A 22041-nucleotide genomic window follows, 5' to 3' on the forward strand; every position below is an offset into this window, starting at 1 on the left:
TCCCTTGGTGCGACTTTGTTAGTCCTTGGCGCTTCGAAATTTCCCCCTAAAAGGTGTTAATTTTCAGAGTGGTGCTTTTCTTTGTGACTTGAATCTCCTGTGGGGGCGGGTACTTCAGCATCTCCCTTGCCGATCTGTTGTACTTTGGCGTTTCCGCAGCACCTCTGTTGAAGGGGGGGTTCAAGGGGGATAGGAAGGGTGGGGATCAGGATGTGGAGTACGTCGGACGGGGGCAGAAGAAGGAGAGGGTGGGGAGTTGGGAGTTGAGGAATGGGAAGAAGGTGGTGGAGGGGGTTGGTGAGGGGGTGGAGGAAACGGGGACGGGGGCGAGGGTGGAGGTGCCTGATCGGAGTCATTTACGGGCTATGGGGGGGAGATGGGAAGAGGATGATGATGATCGGTTGAGTTTGTATGGGCGGGAGCCGGTGAAAGCGCGGGAGTTTTAGGTCTGAGTTTTTGGGTGAAGGGTAATGGGAGTTGGGATAGGTTGAAGGATGAGGCTGTTTTTTGGTCTCCTTCTGGCATTCTCTTGATACCCCGTTTTTTTTTTTCTTCTTCTTCTTCTTCTTCTTCAGGTTGGAGTATACGTTCGTTTACTGGGTTGTTCTTTCGTTTGATGGGATGTGGAAGTTGAATACAAGAGATGGATGGATAGACCTTGCTTCTGTTGAGGATGGCGTTTTGGATATTTGAGGTTGACGTCTTGTGAAGGGGGATCGATTGGGCATAGGGGCTTTGCATAAGGAGTTGAATTGTTTGACAGTCAGTACCTAGGGAATATGATATACCGCTGCTTTCACACTTCGATTTCTCCAACTACTTTGGTGGTATCTCCAAGAGTGTGCAAACTCATGTGAACACTAAAGCTGGTGCCCAGCTGTTCATCCTGGGCAACAGATCTCAGTCTAACACCACATATGCACAATCAAGACGACAAAACACTATTCATTCCCGCCAACCGCGTGGCAACAGTCGCAGCAGCGGCGGGTAGCAACGGAGGCCAGGTCAAAAAAAATAAAAAATAAAGAATAAAAAAAATAAAAAATAAAACATAAAAAATAAAAAATATAAACGTGGTCACTAGGAAAACTGCGGACTGTGCCGCTGACCACTGGTGTCGTGTATTGCAGGGCCCGGAACTTGTGCTATCGGACATCCCGCAGGATCTTTTGTGTGGGGTAATCTTGGGATGTTTGTTTGAGAAGTGAATCCATGTGCGAGCGTAAGGAATTCGCATGTTCTATAAGAAGTCAACTTGAGTGAGAGAGAGAGAGAGAGGAAGGGGGTCGCTTACCTGACAGATCGGACAGAGCAAGCCACGTGGCTTGCGAGTAGGAGATCTTGGTTTTTCGGAGAGAGGGAGATTGGCGTGCGGCGTAGGGGGAGGGTGTCCGAGATTGAGGTTGTGTTGAGGATGGAAACTGTATCGGTAAAGTAGGTAGCGAAGATTGACCTCCTCGGTAAGGCCGGTTGTGGATTGCGTTTTTCTTGAGTGAGGCCGAGGTGCCTGTGCGGTTCAGAGGTAAAGGAACGAGGAGGTGTGTACTCAGCGGAAGGAAAACGAGATGCCGGAGAAACAATATCAACAACCTCCGGCTGGGACCGGCACCGGTCCGACAGTCCCGGCTCACCTCCGGCGTCTCATATCCAATGACGTCAATCTAGCTGAGAAAGCAATGTTATCCAAAACGCACAGAATGAAATGGAGAAAGTAAAAACATCAAAAGCCAGGAAATAGCAACAAAAAAACAAAAGAAGTGACGAGAAAAAGCAGGGGTATCATTCTCTAGCGCCAACTCCGGCTATCCTTCCCTCCTCAGCCCAAGCAACCCGTCCTCCTTCCTCGGTCCCACATCTACCACCCTCTGTTCTCCGTATTGATGCCCTAGGTTACCCATGGATACCTCGACCATCCCTTGCAATGGCGCAAAGTTTGATCATGCAAAACGAGTTGCTGCTGTTGATGTGTGCCAGTGACTCGTCTTAGTCCTTCTTGCACACGCCATCATCGCAGATGACACGGAAACCCTATCACAAACACATTCAGTATATCTTCGCTCTTCTCACAAATCATCATCAACTCCCGTCCAACTCACCAAAAGCTTCCCCGGCTTCCCCTCCTTGGCACAATCCGCTCCCCCCGCAATAGGGAAGTGTCTCTTGAGCGTCGGCAAAAACGTCGTAGGCGAAGAATTAAACATGATCGGCCCGTTGGGAGCTCTCTTGCGGAAGTAGTGAATGGTATCCTCGAACCTCTCTGTCAGACCCACATCCGTAGTCCCGCGCTCCCCGAAGCCAACTCCGGTGCCATCCCAGCAGTCAATATCCGCGAATTGCGCCTCCAGCACGGAAAGGGGCTGCTCGGGACCAAAGAGGACCATACGGATGTTGTAGCCGGAGTTGACGAGGAGATTGGTGTCGTTTGCGAGGATGGCTTCGATCATTTTGGGGTCGAATCCGCCGGCTTTGACGATGGGGTGGTAAGGGGGGATGCCGACCAGGAGGAGGTTGGCTTCGCCGCATTGGACGGGGCGGGGGTGGAAGAGGAATTTGTCGATGTTGGCGTTGTTGACATCGGTGGTGTTGTCCACGGCGCGGGGGGTATGGCTGATGCGGGGGATGGTCAGGAGGTGGCCGATGTTGATGGCCATGACTGTGGTCAGGAGGACCAGGGTGAGGAGGAAGTTGATCATGATGATTAGGTCGTGGACCAAATAGCGTAGGATTGGGAACTTCAGGTGCATTGGTGGGATGGAGAAGAGAGAGGGTTGTGAGGAGAGGTTTGGTGGCAGTGAAAGCAGACCAGAGCTGTGCGGACTGAGTTGTTGTTGTGGTTGAAAGAGAGACGGCAGAAGAAGGGAAAGGAGGAGAGAATAAATACTCGAGGATCCTGTGATTCACCCTGAAGAGAGATCCGCTTTAGTCGCTGCTTGCTCTCGACACCCAGATCAGACGAATCAGGTGAACGGAGTGAACAGTGAATATATCACGAGAGCAGCGTACAGTACGTATCCTGGGGCGTGATCAACACTTGCTCCGCTTCCTGGTCAGTTTTGGCGGTGAATGGCTGTCAAATAATTTCATCTGATGTCTGAACTTCGCCCTTTTATCTCTTCAGCTTCGTCGGCGCTTCAGCGAAAGACATGGTAAGTGAATAGTTATGTGCTTGAAACAAGTCAGTATAAAGCCAATGAGAGACTCTCTTGTCAGTGAATAAGGTGCCAACAAGCAGAATTGAATGAGATATGAGGATGTGCTGGCAACGGGGGAGAAGGAGATATACTACTAGAATCACAGCAGAGAGATGAAAATGACCACGATGGCAGCGGGGTATATTGGGTGAATCATGTCATTTATCAAGCGATAACTCTCCGTGACCACTCCCTCTTGGTGTGAGAGAGAGCCCCGTGAATGGGACCTGGGAGAAAGGCAACCCAGTGATCAATCACAGAAATAATTCACACCTACGGAAGCCAAGGGTGCTGATAGTCTCGGTCTTCCAAAGAACAAAGCAGCTGTGGTTTGCTCCACGTCCCTATCCTCGAGTCTCAAACTAGGTATCCATTAATGGAACCCATGGGAAGACGCCGTTTACATCATACATGCACCCATCTCGACCAAGCTGTTGAGGCACCAGAATCTTTGTGACCCATATTCATTCACAATCAGGTCCCCTGATGATATCTCGACCTTGTAGCATTGGCCAAAGTCCAACCTAAAAAACAGAAGCGGACACTTAATTCTGACGGTAATACAAGCCAGCCCAACGCGCCGGTGAGGTCAACTGCAAGACCCAGACCACATAGGCACAATTGGGCCGGTGCTCAAGCGCGACAGCACTGAGTGGAAACACCTGCCAGCCAGACTTACACCAAAGATCCGGCGGCGATATTCCCACTTCGCAGTTTACCATCAAATATCACAACAACAAAAATATAATCCCCTCCCATTCACCACAAAGGCTAAAATCAACTGCAACAGTGCTATAGAAGAACCAAGTAAGAAAGCGAAGGTGGTATCAGGTATCATGAACCAAAAAGTCCTAGCAACTACCAATCCAAAAAACCAAGACGCAAACTGCCAAGATGGCATCTCTCTCGCTGGGACGCTCTCTCTTCTCATAACCCCCCTCATTAAACCATTGTCATCATGCCAATCCATGACTCACTTCCTTCCACCCATTCCGATCCATGTACAAAAAAAAGGGGGTATCGACTGTGATCGCGGCGGCGGGGTATAGTAAAATCATAATGTTGTATCGTTTCGTCTCTTTTTTCGTGTGTGTTTTTTTCTTTTCCCGCTCATTTTCATGATTTGGTCTTCAGAAATCTCCGTCATCAACCATTCGACTCAGATATTCTCAATAATCCGGGCATTAATCGCCTGCTGAAAGCCGGGATCAGTGCTGCTGCTCCCCTCGTCAAAAGTGTTGTAGTTCTTGTTTCCCGACCCCCCAGCCAGCGAATTCTCGAATTGTTGGGTGCTCGGCATAGTCTGATTAACAGCAGGCAAGAAAATAACCTTGCTGTTCGCACTCTTGGCCATGGCCTGCATCGCCTCCAGGTAGCGAATCTGCATGGCAGGGGCGGAAGACAAGATATCAGCCGCCTGCCTCATCAGCTTGGCAGCCTCGACCTCTGCCTTGGCGGCAATGATCTTGCTTTCACCGATCCTCTTGGACTGGGCGGCCATGGAAAGAGATTCCTGGAGTTCGTTGCTGAAGATGATGTCCTTAATGAGCATGCTCTCCACCTGGACACCCCAGCCGGCGGCGACGTCTTCGATGATTTCTCCGATGGACTGGGCGAGTTCCTCGCGGCGCTCGATGACGTCTTGGAGGACGCGGGCGCCGACGACGTGGCGGAGGGTGGTTTGGGTGCGCTCGATGAGGGCTTGGCGGACGTTGGTGATGCCGAAGGCGGCCTTGTGGGGGGCTACGATGTGGTAGTAGATGACCGAGGTGAGGTGGACACTGACGTTGTCTTTGGTCATGCAGACTTGCTTGGGGACTTCGACGATCTGGATCTTGACGTCGACTTGGATGAGGTTCTCGGACAAGGGGTTGACTTTGACGAGACCGGGGTCGACAGCCTTGTAGAACTTGCCGAACTTGGTGACGAGACCGACGTGGCCTTGGCCGACGGATTTATATGGGTTGGGGCAGCAGACGCAGCATGGGACTGCACCGAGGGTGCCGATGAGAGTACCGATGCCGTTAACTAGAGGGTTGAGTGGTGTTAGCTGCGGTGAAGCTCCCGAAGTTTGTGTTGCTGTATCATCAAGTACATACCCATGCTGCCATACCAGCCCTTGGGGTTAGCATTTGCGTCGACGACCGTGGCATAGCTTCTCTGCAAATCCTCAGGCTTGGGAGGAACCACAGCTACCATGTTGCCTTGAGGCTTGAAACCGCCATTGAGTGTCTCTGAGCCCTTGCCCTTGGGGATGCTCTGAGTGTCGCTGGACATGTTGGGGGATGGCGATGAATTTCGGGAAGGCGTCAGATGGTTAGACTTTCTAGAATGTCGATCTGGCTAGACGGGAAACGGAGGATGTGCCACAAGTCTTATACGTCCCGAGACGAAGGAACAGCTCGGGGGATGGCGGATGGTCAGGAGACTGAAGAGCAGCTTTGGCGGGGCAGAGAGCTCTCGATGGCGGCAGGGATATGGTGGGTCCATGCAATGGCAATGGGCGATGGCCCACTGTGGGTCTGGGGATCGCCCCACCAGGCTGCCATCCGTTAAACACCGGGCCGTGCCCAGCGAGCCTACGCCCGACCCAACAGCACTTTTTACAAGCCACAAGATGTCCGAATTCCTACACACGAAAGATACGAGCAGACAGTGCTGCTCTCGGAGAGGCTCTGTTCCATAATTCTCTCACGCCCAAACTGGCTTCTATCCCGATTCAAGGTCGCAGATTTTAAAAACCTCATGGCCTGATGAGCTACACACACACACACACACACACACAGTGCAAGAGACGATCGGCTGGCCAGCATCAATGGATTGCCAAGGTCTTGGGGTGTGGTTTGCACAGCACACCACTTCCAGATACAGAGGTCATGACGCAGTTCTACAGTCAACCGCACTCCCGCAACGATTGAGTTGAAGGGCAGCAAAAATTGGATCGGTGGCTGTGCAAAGCTCTCTGCTTTTACGAAGTGCCGAATTCCGACGACGGCCGTGTTTTGTTCACCACCAACGGATGAGGTTGCGCTGGATAATGTCACTCGGTGATTTTGACTGCCAACTGGGGCGGACACCGCTCGGACAACAGGTCTGGTATGACACATGGAATGTAACACAGCATGACAGCATGTTGTGTCTAGTTCTACTGTCTAGCGTTCCTTCCGAAGCCATCATGGTCAAAAGAATGCCTCGTCCATCTTCAGGAACATGCGCCTTGGCAACGCCGCAATTGTTAGGCCTGTCGAGGGGTTGGCCATCATTTTCAGTATCACATGAGGTAGAGCCAAGAACAATGCGAACTCCGAGCTCGAATAAGCAAGGGGCAAAAGCATGCCATGGAATAAGCCCAGGTCCCTCAACCGTCACCCGGGAATAACAACCTCAACCTTCCATATGAGGAGGCCCGCACGTGGCTGATCATGTGGCAACTGGCATCTTTTTGTTTCCAGAAATCCTTCCACTTGGCATTTCCCGACGATCATTTTTTCAACTTTTTATACCAAGGCTGTGTGGGCTAATAGAACTATTATCGGGCTCATCGGGCTGCCAGTCAGCAAAACCGCCTTGGTGGCTTCGAGGCAGATTGGTCCGGGTACCGTGTAGGAATCTCAACACTGCAACAGCGCCATTGAAGGAGTGGATAGCCATCTGGTTTAGCTGGGTCTTGATGCTGACGGTGAGCTTTGTGACCAGGCATGCAATTTCCAAGCGCTGGCATAGCCGCTCATTCGATGGCATCAAGACCACGGACTATTGGGCTACCGCAAATACGAATGCATCGTGAAAGAGTTGGCCGGTTGCAATTCATCACTAATCGAGACGACGTCAACAAGGGTCGTCGAGCCGTTGGTGACATTCAAGTGTTAGCGAGTATGCTTCACGGGATAGAAAAGCTTTACCAACAGCTACACAGCCCCTAAAAGTATTGTAGCAAAAAGCATTACCTGTACGAGTTACCCAAAACGTAAGTGCTGAATAAATCCAGTTCAATCTGGTAGCCAAGTTCATCTGTCTATCTGTCTTTAACATCTCTTCCAGTAGCATATATACAACATCGAACTGGTCGTTCCCCAATGGCCATAACAAAAACAATAAGTCCAATGCCAAAACAAAAGTTGACAAGAAAAGAAAGTCGCAAAAAAGAGCAAAAGCTCACCGGTCAACCGCCTCGACCCACACCAAAGTGGAAGAAGGTGAATATCCCTTCGGGATATTCGAGGAGCTTACCACTAGGCCATTTGGCTCTGTGATTTGCCCGCTGCTCCTGTTGAATTCTGAGCGGTGGGAGAGGTGTATGTACTGGGGTTGCTCCTTTGCCTGCTTGTGTGGGAGTCGTGTGATGGTGTTGCTCTGGGTGAGAACCCTGATGGGCAGCTGCTGGGCCACTGCTCTGGACCATCAGCGAGACTCCCTCACTGCGAAGCTCATCATAAGAAGAGAATTAACATGATTGAATCTCTCGTCAACTCATGGTTAATGTCTAAATGCACAGTCCTCCCTCTTATCCTGTCCAGCACAGTCCCCGTAGCCATCCCCCCCCGGGCAATTATCGGATTTCCCCGGATTTTTTTATGCCGATCATTCCTTGGCATTCGCGGCGCAGGCTACCAGCGGTTTGAAGGTCATTTGATCAACAACCTGGGAACCGTCAACCCATTCCAAGACAACACAGTACGCACACAACACACCTCCATCACCGCTGTCGTGCAACGGTTTTGACACTTTTGTCTGGCGGTTGACACAATCGTTCCACAGAAACCTCGGAGACTTTTATTTACATCCTTGCACCATTAGCAATTCGTCTCACTCTTTCTTCGCAGTCTCGCGCGCGCGGTGACGTGGATGAAGATGCGCCAGGCAAGAAAGACGGTACACGCGATCTAGTTCTCTGGCGGGTAGGTATATCCGCCTGCGTGTGCCTGTTCCAACATCCTTCTCGATTTCTGACCTCCCGCAACCACCATCACCATGTCCTCAACCACCACCCCCCTCCTCCACCGCATCCCCTCCACCTCCACCCTCGGCCCCGCCAGCTCCGACACCACCTCCCTCCGCTCCCTCCCGTCCTCCCGCTACCGCCGCCGTCCCAGACCAACCGCCACCCGCCGCGCCCTCCTCCTCTCCTTCCTCTCCTCCCTCCTCTCCTCCCTCTCAGCCGGCTCGATCACAATCTTCTCCCTCTACGCCCCCACCTTCCAATCAACCCTCCACTACTCCCAATACCGCATCAACGGCCTCGCCTCGGCCGCCTCCATCGCAATGTACATGCCCGTCTCCCTCCTGGGCTACTACTGCGACCGCGTCGGCCCCGCCCCCCTCTCCCTCCTCTCCGCAGTCTTCTTCGGCCTCGGTTACGCAGGCGCGGCACTGTTCTTTTACTGGGGACAACAGGGGGATCCGGAGGGGGTGTACTGGGGCTTGGTGGGGAGTTTTGTCGGGATAGGGGTTGGCACGTGTAGCATGTACCTCAGTGCTGTGGCGACGTGCGCAAAGAATTTTGGGAGGGGGAGGCACAGGGGGTTGGCGTTGGCGGTGCCGATTGCGGCGTTTGGGTTAAGTGGCATGTGGTTGAGTCAGGTGGGGGATAGGCTTTTTTCTTTGGACACACCCGGGGATTTGGGAGGGAAAAAGGTTGATGTTGTCAGGTTCTTTGGGTTTTTGGCTATATTGTTGGTGATCGTGGGGGTGGTTGGGGCGGTGGGGTTGAGGATAGTGGATGAGCAGGAGTTGATCGAGGAGGCGGTGGAAGAGCTAGAGAGGAGTGGGATCTTGGATGGGAGTCGGATGTTGGGGAATGGGGTTACGAGGGAGGGGTACGGGGGTGTGGATGTTGATGAGGAGCGAGAAGAGGAGGACATGATTGGGGCCGGGATTTTGGATCCGAGAAAAGAGCAGGAAGAGGATAAAAAGATCAAGACTTGGGTGTTGAATGCGGAGACGAGGAGGTTTTTGACGGACCATACCATGTGGTTGTTTGCGTTTGGCTTCTTCTTCATGATTGGACCGGGGGAGGCGTTTATCAATAATATGGGGACCGTGATCAAGACGTTGTATGATCCGGAATTGAGGGTTGGTGGTGGTGCTGGGGAGCATGAGACGTCTGCGGCGACCCATGTGAGCATTGTTGGGATCACGAGCACGATTGTCAGGCTGCTGACGGGGACGTTGACGGATTTGCTCGCGCCGAGTCCGCAGGCGGGACATGTCCAGATTGCCTCCAGCACTGAACTTGAGAGAAAAAGATTCTCGGTTTCGAGGGTGGTGTTTTTGCTGTTTTTTGCCGTGATGCTTTCTCTGGGGCTGGCGGGGTTGGCGGCGGGGTGGGTGCAAGGCCACGGGGAGAGGTTCTGGGTGATTTCGGGGCTGGTCGGGGCCGGGTACGGCGCCGTGTTTAGCCTGACGCCCATCATCATCACGGTGATCTGGGGGGTGGAGAACTTTGCGACGAACTGGGGGATTGTGGCCATGTTTCCGGCGCTGGGGGCGACGATGTGGGGGTTGGTGTATTCGGCTGTTTACCAGGAGGGGGCGAGGAGGCAGTCGGTTGTTGGGGAAGAGGATGGGGGGGACAATCTGTGTTATGGGGTTGAGTGCTATGCGAGCGCGTTCTGGGCCATGGCGGGGAGTGTCTGGGTTGCGTGTGGGTTGGTGTTGTGGGCGTGGAAGGGGAGGGGTGGGTGGTCGCAGAGGGGGGTGGTGGTTTGATGTTTTGGGAGAGGAGATGGATGGGTAAGCAAGTACATGATGGGAGCATTGGGCGGCGTTAGGATCTGGGACAGGGAACATGTCTGATATATTGTTTTCATTGTGATCAGGGGCGGCACTGTAAGCACAGTGCCCAAGCACAGTAAAGAACACTGTAGAAATTCTCACTTTTTGAATTCCGCTTTTGAGATGGCAACTCAGACTCATATCTTGTTCAACTCGACTCACCAATCAACACACTTACTCACTCGCATATTTCTTTCACACTCTCTTGTGAGTGACTTTGCGACTTTTATTCATTTCCCTTTTATACAAAACTCAAGTCCGACAAAATGGGCAAACCAAAAAAACCCAAATCCGACACCAAATCCCCCGCAGCCAAAGCCCAAGATGATCAAGTCATGGGAGTCCGTCTCCCCCCCCCCCCTCTTTTTTTCCCTCCCTTCTAACCTTTGAGCCACAGACAAACTCCTCTTCCATCGTATCCAAACGCTCCGTGGAAAAGATCTACTACGCCGGTGAACCGCCCTTCTTCCGGTACTTTGTCTCCAAGTGTCAACGGCGCGCTCCGTTGATTAACAGGGGGTATTGGTTACGACTACGAGTGATCGATGTCTTGGTGAGGGACTTCTTAAAGAGACCGCTAAGGGAGGGGAAGAAGAGAAAGGTGGTTGTTAATTTGGGGGCGGGGAGTGATGTCTTGCCTTGGCAGTGTTGGAGTCGGTATGGGGGTGATTGTGGGGGGGTCAAGTTTGTGGATGTTGATTTTTTTGAGTGGATGGAACGGAAGAAGGGGGTCGTGATGGGGGAGGGGGCCTTGAGGGGTTATTTGACGGGGGGGAGGGTTCCTGAAGGGGAAAGGGTGGTGGTGGATGGAAAGGAGGGTGCTGAGAAAGGGACCGGTGGTGTTGGATAAGTGAGGGGTATGCGATGGTGGGGGTTGATCTACGGGATTTGAAAAGGTTGGAAGAGGCTATGGGGGAGGTGCTTGGGGGGGGGCACTGGAGGGAGGAGTGTGAGTTTGTTTTTGTTGCCGAGGTTAGTATTACTTATATGGAGAGGGAGGGGGCGGATGGGGTCATAGAGTGGGCGGGCAGGGTGGGGGATGCGGAGTTTGTGTTGCTGGAGCAGATTCTCCCGGATGGGACGGGGCACCCTTTTGCGAGGACGATGTTGGGGCATTTTGACAAGTTGAATACGCAGTTGAAGTCGGTGGAGGGTTATCCTACGGTTGGGGAGCAACGCAAAAGGTTTGAGGAGAGGGGGTGGGTGGAGGTGAAGGTCTGGACTTTGTGGGAAGCTTGGGGGGACGAGACGTTCTTGTCCGGGGAGGAGAGGGTGAGGTTGGATGAGGTGGAGGAGTTTGATGAGTGGGAGGAGTTTGCGCTTTTCGGAAGTCATTACTGTGTTGTGAGGGCGAGGACGGTGGGGGAGAGGGGAGCTAGGCCGGTCGTGCATTCTGGTGTTGAGATTCCGGTGGGAGCGGTAGAGACGCAGGTTGATGAGACGACGGGCACTCGAGGACAAAGGAGGTTTGCTGCCGCGATGGAAGTTTCTCAAAAGGGGAAGCAATCGGAGATTGTGAACGTTCTGGGACTGGGGACCAGGAACAGACTGCAATCCTGCGACGTTTTCACTCAGGGCGAGGCAAGCGGACTCGCATTTGGAGAGGGAGGGCCTTCAAGCAGGATGTGTCACTCCCTTGTGGATATCGGAGACTCTGTTTTGCTTGTTGGAGGCCGCGGCTCACCATCAAGCCCCCTCAAAGATTGCTGGTTGTACGAGAAGAAGTCGAATGCCTGGAGGCGGACATACGATCTCCCCGTACCGCTCTATCGGCCAGCCGTTATCACTCTCGGAACCTCAGGAATGGCTTTGCTCATGAATGGTAGAGGAAAAAGCTCGACATCTGACGGGTGTTTGCTGTATCGGCACGAAAAGGGGTGGGTTGAGTGTGATGCAAGAGGCGACCCCTTCGCAGCAAGATATGGAGGTGTCATCGGTGTCAAGGGCAGCAATGCGGGTGCCAGTTTCAGCGGTATCTACGCCGGTGGCCTGGTGGATGCGCTCTTCACAAAAGAGGTGATGTCTTGGGAGCTAGATATCTCAGACATCAGGAAGCCTTTCATCACATTCACCCGTTTACAACCTCGGACGGATTCCAACCCAGATGCTTCCAGCTGGCTGGTAGCAAGGTTCGGAGCAACCTGCGTTCAACACGGCAGCGAGTTTATCATTTTGGGCGGAGTGGCTCGAGACCATCTCTTGGGCCACAACGACGAGATCGTAACTTTCTCAGTGACAGGCGCAGAGTACAAGATTACTCGCCGCTTGACATCCAATGCGTCGCCTCGTGCCCTCTACACTGGACACTCAGCCGTGGTAGCAGCTGACGGCAGAATAGTGATTACCGGGGGCGGTGCTACGTGCTTCTCCATGGGCACCTTCTGGAATAAGGGCGTGTATTCTCTGCGCTTACCAGGCTCTGGCACAACTGGGGCTCTCCCTCACTGGACTCACGACAAGACCGTCGACATCATCCCAGGAGAGCGGAGTCTTCCCATCCGAACCAAGCTCCAAAACGGAACCTCAAGCATAGCCATCAAGACCATCGAGCATGTTCAACTCAAGACAGCAGATGACTTCGCCAAGGTTGTCCGGGCAGGCCGTCCGGTGGTGCTGGAAGGCTTGGATCTGGGCAGTTGTGTCGCCTCTTGGAACCTGAAGTACTTGGCGGAAAAGGTTGGCAGCGACCGCAAGGTATTTTCTCACTATGACTGTCGACATGATATGCGTTAGCTAACGATCCTAGGTTGTCATCCACGAAGCCGCCACTCAAGTAATGGATTTCAATGCCAAGAACTTCCGATACGTAACAACTGGATTCGCAGACTTGGCACAAAAGATTGAGCAAGGCGGCAGGCTGTATCTGCGGGCACTTTCACAGGAGAAGCCCACAGAGAAGCCGTCGGTGCTTGAGGAGGACTTTCCGACTTTAAGCGGTGACTTTGTGTTGCCGGAGCAGCTGGCTTTGGTGCGGGAGAATTTGTTTAGCTCGGTGTTGAGGCTGTCTGGGCCAGTGAATATGTGGCTACATTACGATGTAAGTTGTTTCTCTGATATCAGTAAAACGGTGCGTTAATCATATCAGGTTATGGCAAATGTATACTGCCAAATAGGGGGTTCCAAAAGACTCATTCTCTTCCCACCCTCAGACGTTGAGCACTTGTCGTTTGCACCCGGTGCTTCCAGCTCTAGCATCGACGTATTTTCGTCTCTTGAGTCGCCGGAGTTAGCACAGACACACCCTCACGAGGCTGTACTGGGCCCTGGCCAGGTCCTCTTCCTGCCCCCGTTGTGGTTGCACACAGCTACACCAACCTCGGACAAGAGCATCGCGGTCAATGTGTTTTTCAGAGATCTTGACAGCAACTCATATGCTGCCGGTAAAGATGTGTATGGGAACCGTGATCTGGCGGCATATGAAAAGGGCAGGCAAGACATCGGTCGCATCGCGAATAGCTTTCAAAAGCTGCCGGCCGAGGCGAGAGAGTTTTATCTCTTGAGGTTGGCTGATGAGCTGAGGCGGAAGGCAAGGGGTTGAGTGTAGAAGTTCTAGCTATTGGATAGGGCAGCCAATCAGAGCTCAAGGCTTTTCATCGAGTCAGCAAGGCACATGCGTCAAGGGACTGCCCTGACAGGTCCGTTGTGCCCAGGCGGCACACAGCGCAGGATGGAATTGTGCTACCAACTGACGACCGGGCGTCCAAAAATAACTTGGTATTGTTTGGTCTACTGATGGTGATGGGTTCGAACTGGGAAAAACATACCGGCAGAAGATGAGCATGAGACTGAGACATTTTTTCCAGGGCTTGACATTTTCCAAGTGATGCATCTTGTTATCTTATCTCTTACACATCAATGTCACCGTGGGCTGTAGTAGCGGTGGGCCCTGTGGCCCTTTTAGTCAAAAATCCACAGCGGTTGGTTGGCCAGTGCGTCTTTTTGATGCCCGCCGTGTACCCGGGATTTGCCGGGCCAGTTTTTTTAAGGTCCCTTTTCCCGAAAGCCCGCCCCGACCTCACTTTTTCCAAAAAAGCTCATCCACTGCCCAAACGACGTCGGAACTCTCCCACAGGTCCCCAATTGTCTCCCGATCTTTCTTGATTCCTCGCGCCCCCGAGCTTTCAGGACCAAACTCCACTCAATCTTCCACCACTTCTCATCAAAGTCGTCAAGATGGCCACCAAGACCGAGACCAAGCCCCAGCTGAGCGGCGTTGCCCTCTACTCCAGATTCGCCCTTGCCGGCGCCATCTGCTGCTCCGTTACCCACGGTGCCCTCACCCCCGTCGATGTGTAGGTCCTCCCAGCACCCTTGCGCCGACGAGATCACCAGGGAATATCGAAAAGCTAACCGCCTCCTCTACAGTGTCAAGACTCGCATCCAGCTCGACCCCGCTACCTACAACAGGGGCATGATCGGTGGCTTCAAGCAGGTCATCAAGAATGAGGGTGCTGGTGCCCTCCTCACTGGTGTCGGCCCTACCTTCGCCGGTTACTTCCTCCAGGGCTCCCTCAAGTTCGGTGGTTACGAGCTGTTCAAGCAGCAGGCCATCAACTATCTCGGCTACGAGAACGCCTCCAAGTACCGCACCGGTGTCTACCTCGCCTCTTCCGCCATGGCCGAGTTCTTCGCCGATATTGCCCTCTGCCCTCTTGAGGCCACCCGTATCCGTCTCGTCTCCCAGCCCACCTATGCCTCCGGCCTCATCGGCGGCTTCGGCAAGATGCTCAAGAACGAGGGTGTTGGTGCCTTCTACGCCGGTTTCGGTCCCATTCTGTTCAAGCAGTATGTTTTTTTTTTGGCCTCTCCTGAATAGGACCCCAGAAATTGACAATTCTCTAGGATCCCCTACACCATGGCCAAGTTCGTTGTCTACGAGAAGGTCGCCGAGGCTGTCTACCAGGTCTTCCCCAAGAAGGACATGGCCGACAGCATGCAGACTGTTGTCAACCTCGGCTCCGGTCTCGTTGCCGGTTTCGCCGCTGCCATCGTCTCTCAGCCCGCCGACACCATGTTGAGCAAGATCAACAAGACCCCCGGCGCCCCCGGGGAGGGCACCACCACCCGCCTCATCAAGATCGCCAAGGAGCTCGGCCTCAAGGGCTCCTACACCGGCATCGGCGCCCGTCTCTTCATGGTCGGCACCCTTACCGCTTTCCAGTTCGCCATCTACGGTGACATCAAGAAGGCTCTTGGTATGTTTTCTTTTCCTGGTCGATTTGGATAACAAGTGCTGACTTTATCTGCAACAGGTGCCACTGGCGGTGTCGAGATCGGCAAATAAGCGACTTAACATAGTCAATGCCGATGTAGTCCAACAAAAGTGGTGATGGAACCACAGAGACTTCCACATGTCGTCTCTGCGGCTTAATCCCCGCTTTTGTGGAGCAGGGAGGTTGGAGGGGTTATGATGGTGGAGATTTTGGGGGGAAGTTGGAGAGAAATTTCGACGGCTGCTGTTGTTACGACCTGAATGACAGCGACACAAACCAAAAAAACGACCAACAACAGGCAGGGTGCCTTTCGGGGGCATCAACGAAAAAACTGCGCGGCATCTTGCACAAATGTTGCTCGCTTTGAGGGAAAAGGTGTTTTTATTTCCCCGGTCTTTGTTTGCATTTCCGGGATTTTGAAGCGCCTCTTCGCTATATCTTTTCTTTTGTTGTGTGTATGGCTATAATACTCTAAATGGGCAGGGATTTGGGAATTGTCTTTTTTTTTTTTTGGTCTTGGGCGATTAAAAAAAAAGTGGTGTGCTTTCAAGAGAACTATAGAGCGATTAGATCGGAGAGAGCAACTTTTTGTCTGGGAGACAAATAGAAAGAAAGAAAGAGCAAAGACGCTTATTCCTGTGCCTAGGTGGAGTGTTGGTTAGATGTGTATAATAGTTGAGATTTGAGGGAATGGTGGAGGTTTTTTTTTTTTGGATGATTTGTTGATCTTTGGTGTTGTACGTAAGTGAGTGTTGGTGCTGGATAGGGAAGTGGTTGACTAATGCCCCCTTTACCCCTGAAGGCTTGGGAACGGTTGAGAGGACAATATTTGCTCTGGGTACATGACCCGAAGGCCGGGCAATTCCGAATAGACAATTAAGTCAGTCCCTCCATGAAACCTAACGAGAAATCCAAAAGTGTATATTCAGACGAACATACGTGGGGTATCATCTCTTCTATATCTTTCACCTTCCACACACACTACATCCGTTAATCGTCAAACCCGCCAAACTCCTCCTCATCACTGTCCTCCTCTCCCACCACCATCTTCTTTTTCGTCATCACCCCACCACCACTACCACCACCCTTCCCAAAAGCCCCAAACGTCTTCCCGTCCCCCCCCAACACCCTCTCCTTCCTCCTCTCCTCCGCCTCTTGCCTAGCCTTCTCCTCATTCTGTTTCCTCACAAGCTCAATCATATCTTCCAGCTTCATGTGCTCCTCCCTTTCCCGTTCCGTCATCTTGCTCGCCCTCTCCGCCTCTTTCCTCTTCCTCTTCTTTTCTCTCCTCGCCACCTTTAGCTCCTCCGCATCCTGCTTCTCACTCCAAGCCTCGTTCGTCTTCCTCTTTTGCCCCGCCCGCTCCCCATTTTCCTGTTGGCTAGCCACCCTAGCCGCCTTTTCCTTTTTCCATTTTTCCAGTTCTTCCAATCTCTTCTCTTCGCGGAGTTTGTCCTTGAACGGAATGGCTTCCACGTCTATGCCCAGGCCGAGGGAGCGGTCAATGTTTTTGCCCTTGATCTCCGGCATCTTGGGGAGTTCAACCAGCCCGTAGCCGTGGGCTAGGTCCACCCAGTCCAGGTCAGAAATGCGAAAGATGGAAGAGGCTTGGTGTTCAATGTAGCTTCGCGCCCACGAAACAAACGCCCTCTGAGCGAGCTGGTACACTTCCCTGTCCGTGATGGCTTGTTTCCTTACTTTTGTCGAGATCTCCTTGGCTTTCTCTTCAGAAAGAACAATTTCGGGTCTTTCCAACGGTGTGCATGGCGTTTGTCTCACTTCCAGCAGTTGGAGATAACCTTCCTCACGACCTGGTTGGAGCAACACCACCGCCAAACCGCGACGTCCGGCGCGACCGGCACGGCCGCAGCGGTGGATGAACACCTTTGTGTCTGTCGGTGGGTCATGCTGGACTACCAAGTCGACTTGTGGAATGTCCAGACCGCGGGCGGCGATGTCGGTGGTCAAGAGGATGGATGGGGAGGTCGAGTTGACGAAGCGCTCAAAGTTCTTTTCGCGGACTTGGGGCTCGAGTTTGCCGTGGAGTGAGACAATGCTGAAGCCTTCTGGGAGAACGCCGTGGAGGACCTTGGCAAAGTATTTTACCGCGAAGCAGGTAGAGAAAAAGACGATGGATCGTGCCGGGCGGGGGTTGAGTTTTTCGAGGATCTGGCAGAGCGCCGGGATTTTTTGACTGGCGGGGGTGATGAGGTACGACATTTGGAGGGACATTGGGGTCTTGCGCTCTTGGATTTCGCCGCCGTCTCTGAGGTTTCGTACCCGGACGGTGATGCGGTGGGGGTATAGTAAGCCGACTGTGACGAGGCGCTCTACGGCGTCGCTGAGGGAGGCGCTGAACAAGCCTGTGCGGCGCTGCTTGGGGAGGTAGCCGAGGATGCGGTTGAGTTCTTGGGAGAAACCAAGGTCCAGCAAACGGTCGGCTTCGTCCATGACGAGGACTTCAAAGGTGGAGGCGGGGGCCTTGACATAAGGGGAGGCGAGGAGCTCGGCGAGTCGGCCGGGTGTGCCGATGAGAAGGTTTGGTGATAACCTCAGGAATGCGCTTAGGTCTTCGGCCGCTTTTGTCGTTCCTCCCACCAGAAGCTGGGGGTAGACGACCGGTTCGGATGTGATGGTTCGCTTCTCGTCTCGGTCATGTTGCAGCTGCTCGGCCGACTGAGGGTGGAACTTGATGAGGCTGACGCAAACGTTGTAGATCTGTTGCGCCAGCTCGCGGGTGGGCGCAATGATGATGCCTTGGACATGGTGCCTCTTGGCTGCTTCGTCTCCGCGCAAGAGTTTCTAGACACATTTATGTCAACACAGTGAATCAATGGTAATTGCGATGGTAGGTTTCCGTACCTCGACCACTGGAATCAAATAAGCCAGCGTCTTGCCACTACCGGTGACAGCTTCCACGACGACATCCTTGTTCCCCCTGAAAAGATCGAGTGTCGACTTCTGCACTGGCGTCGGCTGCTCGAAGCCAGACGTCTGAAGATAGTCGAGGATCCATGGAGGGAGACTCTGGTTCAACGAATCCCAAGTCCTGGGGGTCTTTTTGACGCGTGGTTGAACTGGCGCCATCTGAAGGGTCTTGCGATTGTCGGATTTGAATACAAAAGGACAGCCCCTCTATTCGTCTGCTTGTCGCACAATTGACATGCCGCTTGAAGCCTCCAAAAAAAATGTCGGGGATCAGTTCGATAGCAGAGGGCTTATCAGCTTATCGATAAGCCCAGCTGGACTTGGCAGACCGGGTCACCCTTGTGATTCAAAGCACGGGCCATATGTGAGCACATGAGCAAAATGACATTGGGGGTTCTGGTTGATGATGTCGTCAGTGGTGGGCCAAGGCTTGCCGTGTTTCTGATGTCGACGTGGCTTTTAGTTTCTTTTTCAATTGTGAAGCAATCAGCCCGGGAAATGGGCGAATTTGGAGGGACGGAGGACGGGACAGGTGACCCATGGTGGGATGCCATCTGAACTCGTAAAAAAATATCAGTTGTTGTGTGCATAATTACAGGCGGTAACGTCATTCCTTGTAGGCGGGACTGGCAGAATGTGGAGGGCCGCTGGAGCTGGCCGCGACTTGGATGTGAGGCACCGTTGAGCACACAAAAAACAGCTCTCCTCGCAACAACTCTTTTTTAGGAGTACGAAGTATCAAAACGGGGATTTATCCTGTCTCTTCTCAGGAACATCAAGCCAAAATTTGCCATCGACAACAAGAGGGTCAGAGAGTCACAGACACTGACACTAATAGTGAGCGACATTGAACCCATCTTAAATCAAGTGTCACATGCAACGCTGAGGCCTCAAAGCACCCCGGTCAGCCCGCTGGCCGCTGCGTCTTCCCTCCCGCACCAGCCGAAATTTCTTCGCTCTTCCTCCCAGCACCGCGCTCCAAGCCCGCCGCACCGCACTGCCCAACGGGAAACGGGATCCAAGAACGCACCGATTCGACTCTCCCCCTGGACCACCGGGATTCGACCCTTTCGCACCAGCCATGCGGCGGAGTACTCACACTCCACCGCATCAACCCAAACACCACACTGGATTCCACAGAAAAAGTTCAAGCCTTCTTTCGATACCACCAGGCCGTCTTTAATGCCCTAGCCCCCGCCCCTATCTCGCCCAACGACCCGAGAAAGGACTGCTTCCTTCCCACCTCCCTCTGGCCGCTGCAGCTCTCCCGTCTCCCACGCATCGTCAAAGGTTGTGTCGCACTGCCAGCCCTACCACCATTTCCCTACGACATGTCTGGCCGAACAAAGCAAGCCATCCCATCTACCCCGCGCGTCATATCGCCGAGTCCGACGCCGTCAGAGCAGGATGGAACCGGCCAGGATGGATACAGCGGGCCGATGACTCGGTCGGCGGCGAGGAGGAGGCTGGCGACGCCACTACCAGTAGAGGAGGATATCGAGGAGGACGAGAGCCCAGAACTCTCAAGGGCCCGGACGCGAAGCCGCAGCCCGATCGACACGCGAAAGGTGGCCCAACTAAGCCCAAGGAAAACTTCAAGGATGGCATCCAGCACTCTCAAGCCGATCGCGGCGACGGCGGCGACGACGACAGCCATCGCAACGCCCAACGGGAGCACGGGCGAAAAAGCACCAGAAACAAACGGGCACCTCTCCCCGCCCACACCATCACTTTATTATGGATGGAGCTGGCGGGACTTTAGCCGAAGTCCCAGCCCACTCGGTCTGATTCCCATCCACAGGCACTGGAGGACGTTTGTGCACAAGCACGAGGTACCCCGGAAGGCCCTGCACGTATCCATCGGCTTCTTCGTCGTATGGCTCTACCTCTCGGGGACACAAACTTATTCTGTGTGCCCCTACCTCATGGGTGCCTTGATACCCATCGCCGCCGTGGATGTGGTGCGCCATCACTACCAGCCATTCAACCGGTTTTATGTCAAGGTCCTGGGCGCCCTGATGCGCGAGAGCGAGTTTTCCGGTTACAACGGTGTTATCTTCTACCTCTTGGGTGCGTGGACGGCCCTGTACTTTTTCCCCAAGGATGTCGGAGTTATGGCCACGCTGCTGCTGAGCTGGTGTGATACGGCCGCAAGCACCTTTGGCAGGCTGTATGGGCGGTACACCCCCCGTCTCCGCCGCGGCAAGTCCCTTGCTGGCTCTTCGGCTGCGTTCCTTGTCGGCGTCGGGACGGCTGTGTACTTCTGGGGGTGGCTCGCCCCGACCAAGGGACCCTTCCCGGGAGATGAGAACTTTATGTTTACGGGAACTCTCCGTCTCCCTCAACTCTTGGCGGATGCTGTGGGCCTGGCCCCGGCGAAGGCGACTATTTCTGGAGGGCTTGCGCTTGGTGTCATGAGTCTGTGGTCTGGGTTTGTGGCTGCGGCTAGCGAGGTGGTTGACCTCTTTGGCTGGGACGATAATCTGACCATCCCGGTTCTCAGCGGTCTCGGAATTTGGGGGTTTCTCAAGGTGTTTGGTTAAAGCGAGGCGTGGTTGTCAGGGTTTCAACACGAGAAGACGACAGAAAAAAGAAATCTGGCCGGCGGCGGCAGCGAATGCGGCCCGGTTGGATGTGTATGTTTATTAAATTGCATGGACGGCGTTGCTTGGGGTTGGGTGGTTTATTGACCCCAAAGGATACCTACGTAGACGTCACCTCGAATCTCTTATCTCATTCAACATACATATTTCTCTACCTACTACCTATGGATTCCATCGGAACATTCGAATATCGAAAAGTGTACACTCGCTCTATGGCACAGCTATTCAGGCCCTACATCAACCCCGCGGTGGGGGAGCACTTATGATGCCATGATATATGCTTTGGAATGAGGGGGCATTTGGAGAAGGCGCATGGGTTTTGTTGGCTCTGCAGCTGCCACGCAGCTTGACTGTATGTCTTGCATCGGCTTACACGCGGGGATCATGTTCAGAGAAGGGGGCCCTCCGTCCGTCTCTCTCCTCTTCGTGTTGCGCCTTTCGATAATCTCCAGAGGCTGTCACGGCAGGTGGTTTGTCCCACGAACGGTTCCTTCGATTGCATCAACCACTTTTGATGATTCGCCCATCCTTCTCTGACAAAAGCCCTAGCCGCATGCTCGACACGAACACCTGGTTGCGCCAAGCCTTTTTTTTTCTCCATGCATATTCAAGGTACTCTGAAGATATGACTCCCGAACGAACGAACGAGCCACCTCTTGGACTTCCATGTCATGTCTATCGGCTGCTGAAAAGAGGGGACTGACTGATGGAGAAGGGAATCCGACTGTGGCTGCCATGGTTTTTCGTCTGTCCTATGAAATCGTGCCCAGTCATCAAGGGCTCGGCACCGGCGCAACGCACGTCTGCGTTTGACTGCATGCCGGTCCAATTTCCTACTCTGAGAGTTACATTCTCTCCGCTAAATCCCACTGGATTTTCTCGAACAATTCCCAGTGGATCGAGAAGACCATTGAATTGGTGCGGTACCACACCCACGGCCGGACGTGCGGCAGGACGTCTCCTCCCTTGATGCGTTGTCCCCCTTCCTCAGCATAACATGCTGCTACTGCTGCTGTCTTTCCCGAGCTCCTGCATCGAGGATTGGCGTTTCATTCGAAACTGTTGAAGAATACCTCCGGCCTCGTTCCTCTTTACCGATCCTCAAAGCCAACGCCTACACAGCCTGGCTGTTGACTGGCTCATTCTGACTCAATACTTGGCGATATCTCCCGTGCATTTGGTGGTTCTGCCTGGCCGTTTTTCCAACTGGAGGAGATGGAGAAAAACGCCAACTGGCTAGCCTCGAGACGTCCAGTCAGACCTGCAGGAACAGCACTCGTTATTAGCTCACCAACCATCCATCCCATCCACAGCGGGCCCAGGCTGGCGGGT

At 53.5% G+C, this 22041-nt stretch overlaps 7 protein-coding genes across 7 annotated transcripts; 4 read left to right on the forward strand and 3 right to left on the reverse strand.

The window, feature by feature from the left end:
- Nucleotides 1-2063: 2063 nt before the first annotated feature.
- PODANS_6_5080 (uncharacterized protein) lies at nucleotides 2064-2744 on the reverse strand (the record flags this gene model as incomplete). The annotated part of the gene is made up of 1 exon (XM_001909971.1): nucleotides 2064-2744. One exon carries the CDS (start codon nucleotides 2742-2744, stop codon nucleotides 2064-2066), a length of 681 nt encoding a protein of 226 aa, XP_001910006.1.
- Nucleotides 2745-4350: 1606 nt separating this feature from the next.
- On the reverse strand, nucleotides 4351-5468 carry PODANS_6_5090 (uncharacterized protein; the record flags this gene model as incomplete). Its single annotated transcript, XM_001909972.1, has 2 exons — nucleotides 4351-5219; nucleotides 5291-5468. 2 exons carry the CDS (start codon nucleotides 5466-5468, stop codon nucleotides 4351-4353), a joined length of 1047 nt encoding a protein of 348 aa, XP_001910007.1.
- A 2694-nt stretch (nucleotides 5469-8162) lies between these two features.
- PODANS_6_5110 (uncharacterized protein) lies at nucleotides 8163-9899 on the forward strand (the record flags this gene model as incomplete). Its single annotated transcript, XM_001909973.1, has 1 exon — nucleotides 8163-9899. One exon carries the CDS (start codon nucleotides 8163-8165, stop codon nucleotides 9897-9899), a length of 1737 nt encoding a protein of 578 aa, XP_001910008.1.
- A 463-nt stretch (nucleotides 9900-10362) lies between these two features.
- Nucleotides 10363-13698, forward strand: PODANS_6_5120 (uncharacterized protein; the record flags this gene model as incomplete). The annotated part of the gene is made up of 5 exons (XM_001909974.1): nucleotides 10363-10801; nucleotides 10984-12659; nucleotides 12712-13002; nucleotides 13051-13498; nucleotides 13535-13698. Coding segments are annotated over 5 exons (3018 nt in total), but the record flags the coding sequence as incomplete, so codon positions are not given.
- A 440-nt stretch (nucleotides 13699-14138) lies between these two features.
- On the forward strand, nucleotides 14139-15249 carry PODANS_6_5140 (uncharacterized protein; the record flags this gene model as incomplete). Its single annotated transcript, XM_001909975.1, has 4 exons — nucleotides 14139-14257; nucleotides 14331-14750; nucleotides 14808-15160; nucleotides 15218-15249. The coding sequence occupies 4 exons, from the start codon at nucleotides 14139-14141 to the stop codon at nucleotides 15247-15249; spliced, it is 924 nt and encodes a 307-aa protein (XP_001910010.1).
- A 919-nt stretch (nucleotides 15250-16168) lies between these two features.
- Nucleotides 16169-18313, reverse strand: PODANS_6_5150 (uncharacterized protein; the record flags this gene model as incomplete). The annotated part of the gene is made up of 2 exons (XM_001909976.1): nucleotides 16169-17980; nucleotides 18041-18313. Coding segments are annotated over 2 exons (2085 nt in total), but the record flags the coding sequence as incomplete, so codon positions are not given.
- Nucleotides 18314-19437: 1124 nt separating this feature from the next.
- PODANS_6_5160 (uncharacterized protein) lies at nucleotides 19438-20649 on the forward strand (the record flags this gene model as incomplete). The annotated part of the gene is made up of 1 exon (XM_001909977.1): nucleotides 19438-20649. The coding sequence occupies one exon, from the start codon at nucleotides 19438-19440 to the stop codon at nucleotides 20647-20649; it is 1212 nt and encodes a 403-aa protein (XP_001910012.1).
- Nucleotides 20650-22041: the final 1392 nt, after the last annotated feature.

This window comes from Podospora anserina, chromosome 6, assembly GCF_000226545.1.
Source record: "Podospora anserina S mat+ genomic DNA chromosome 6, supercontig 2".
Taxonomy (NCBI): domain Eukaryota; kingdom Fungi; phylum Ascomycota; class Sordariomycetes; order Sordariales; family Podosporaceae; genus Podospora; species Podospora anserina.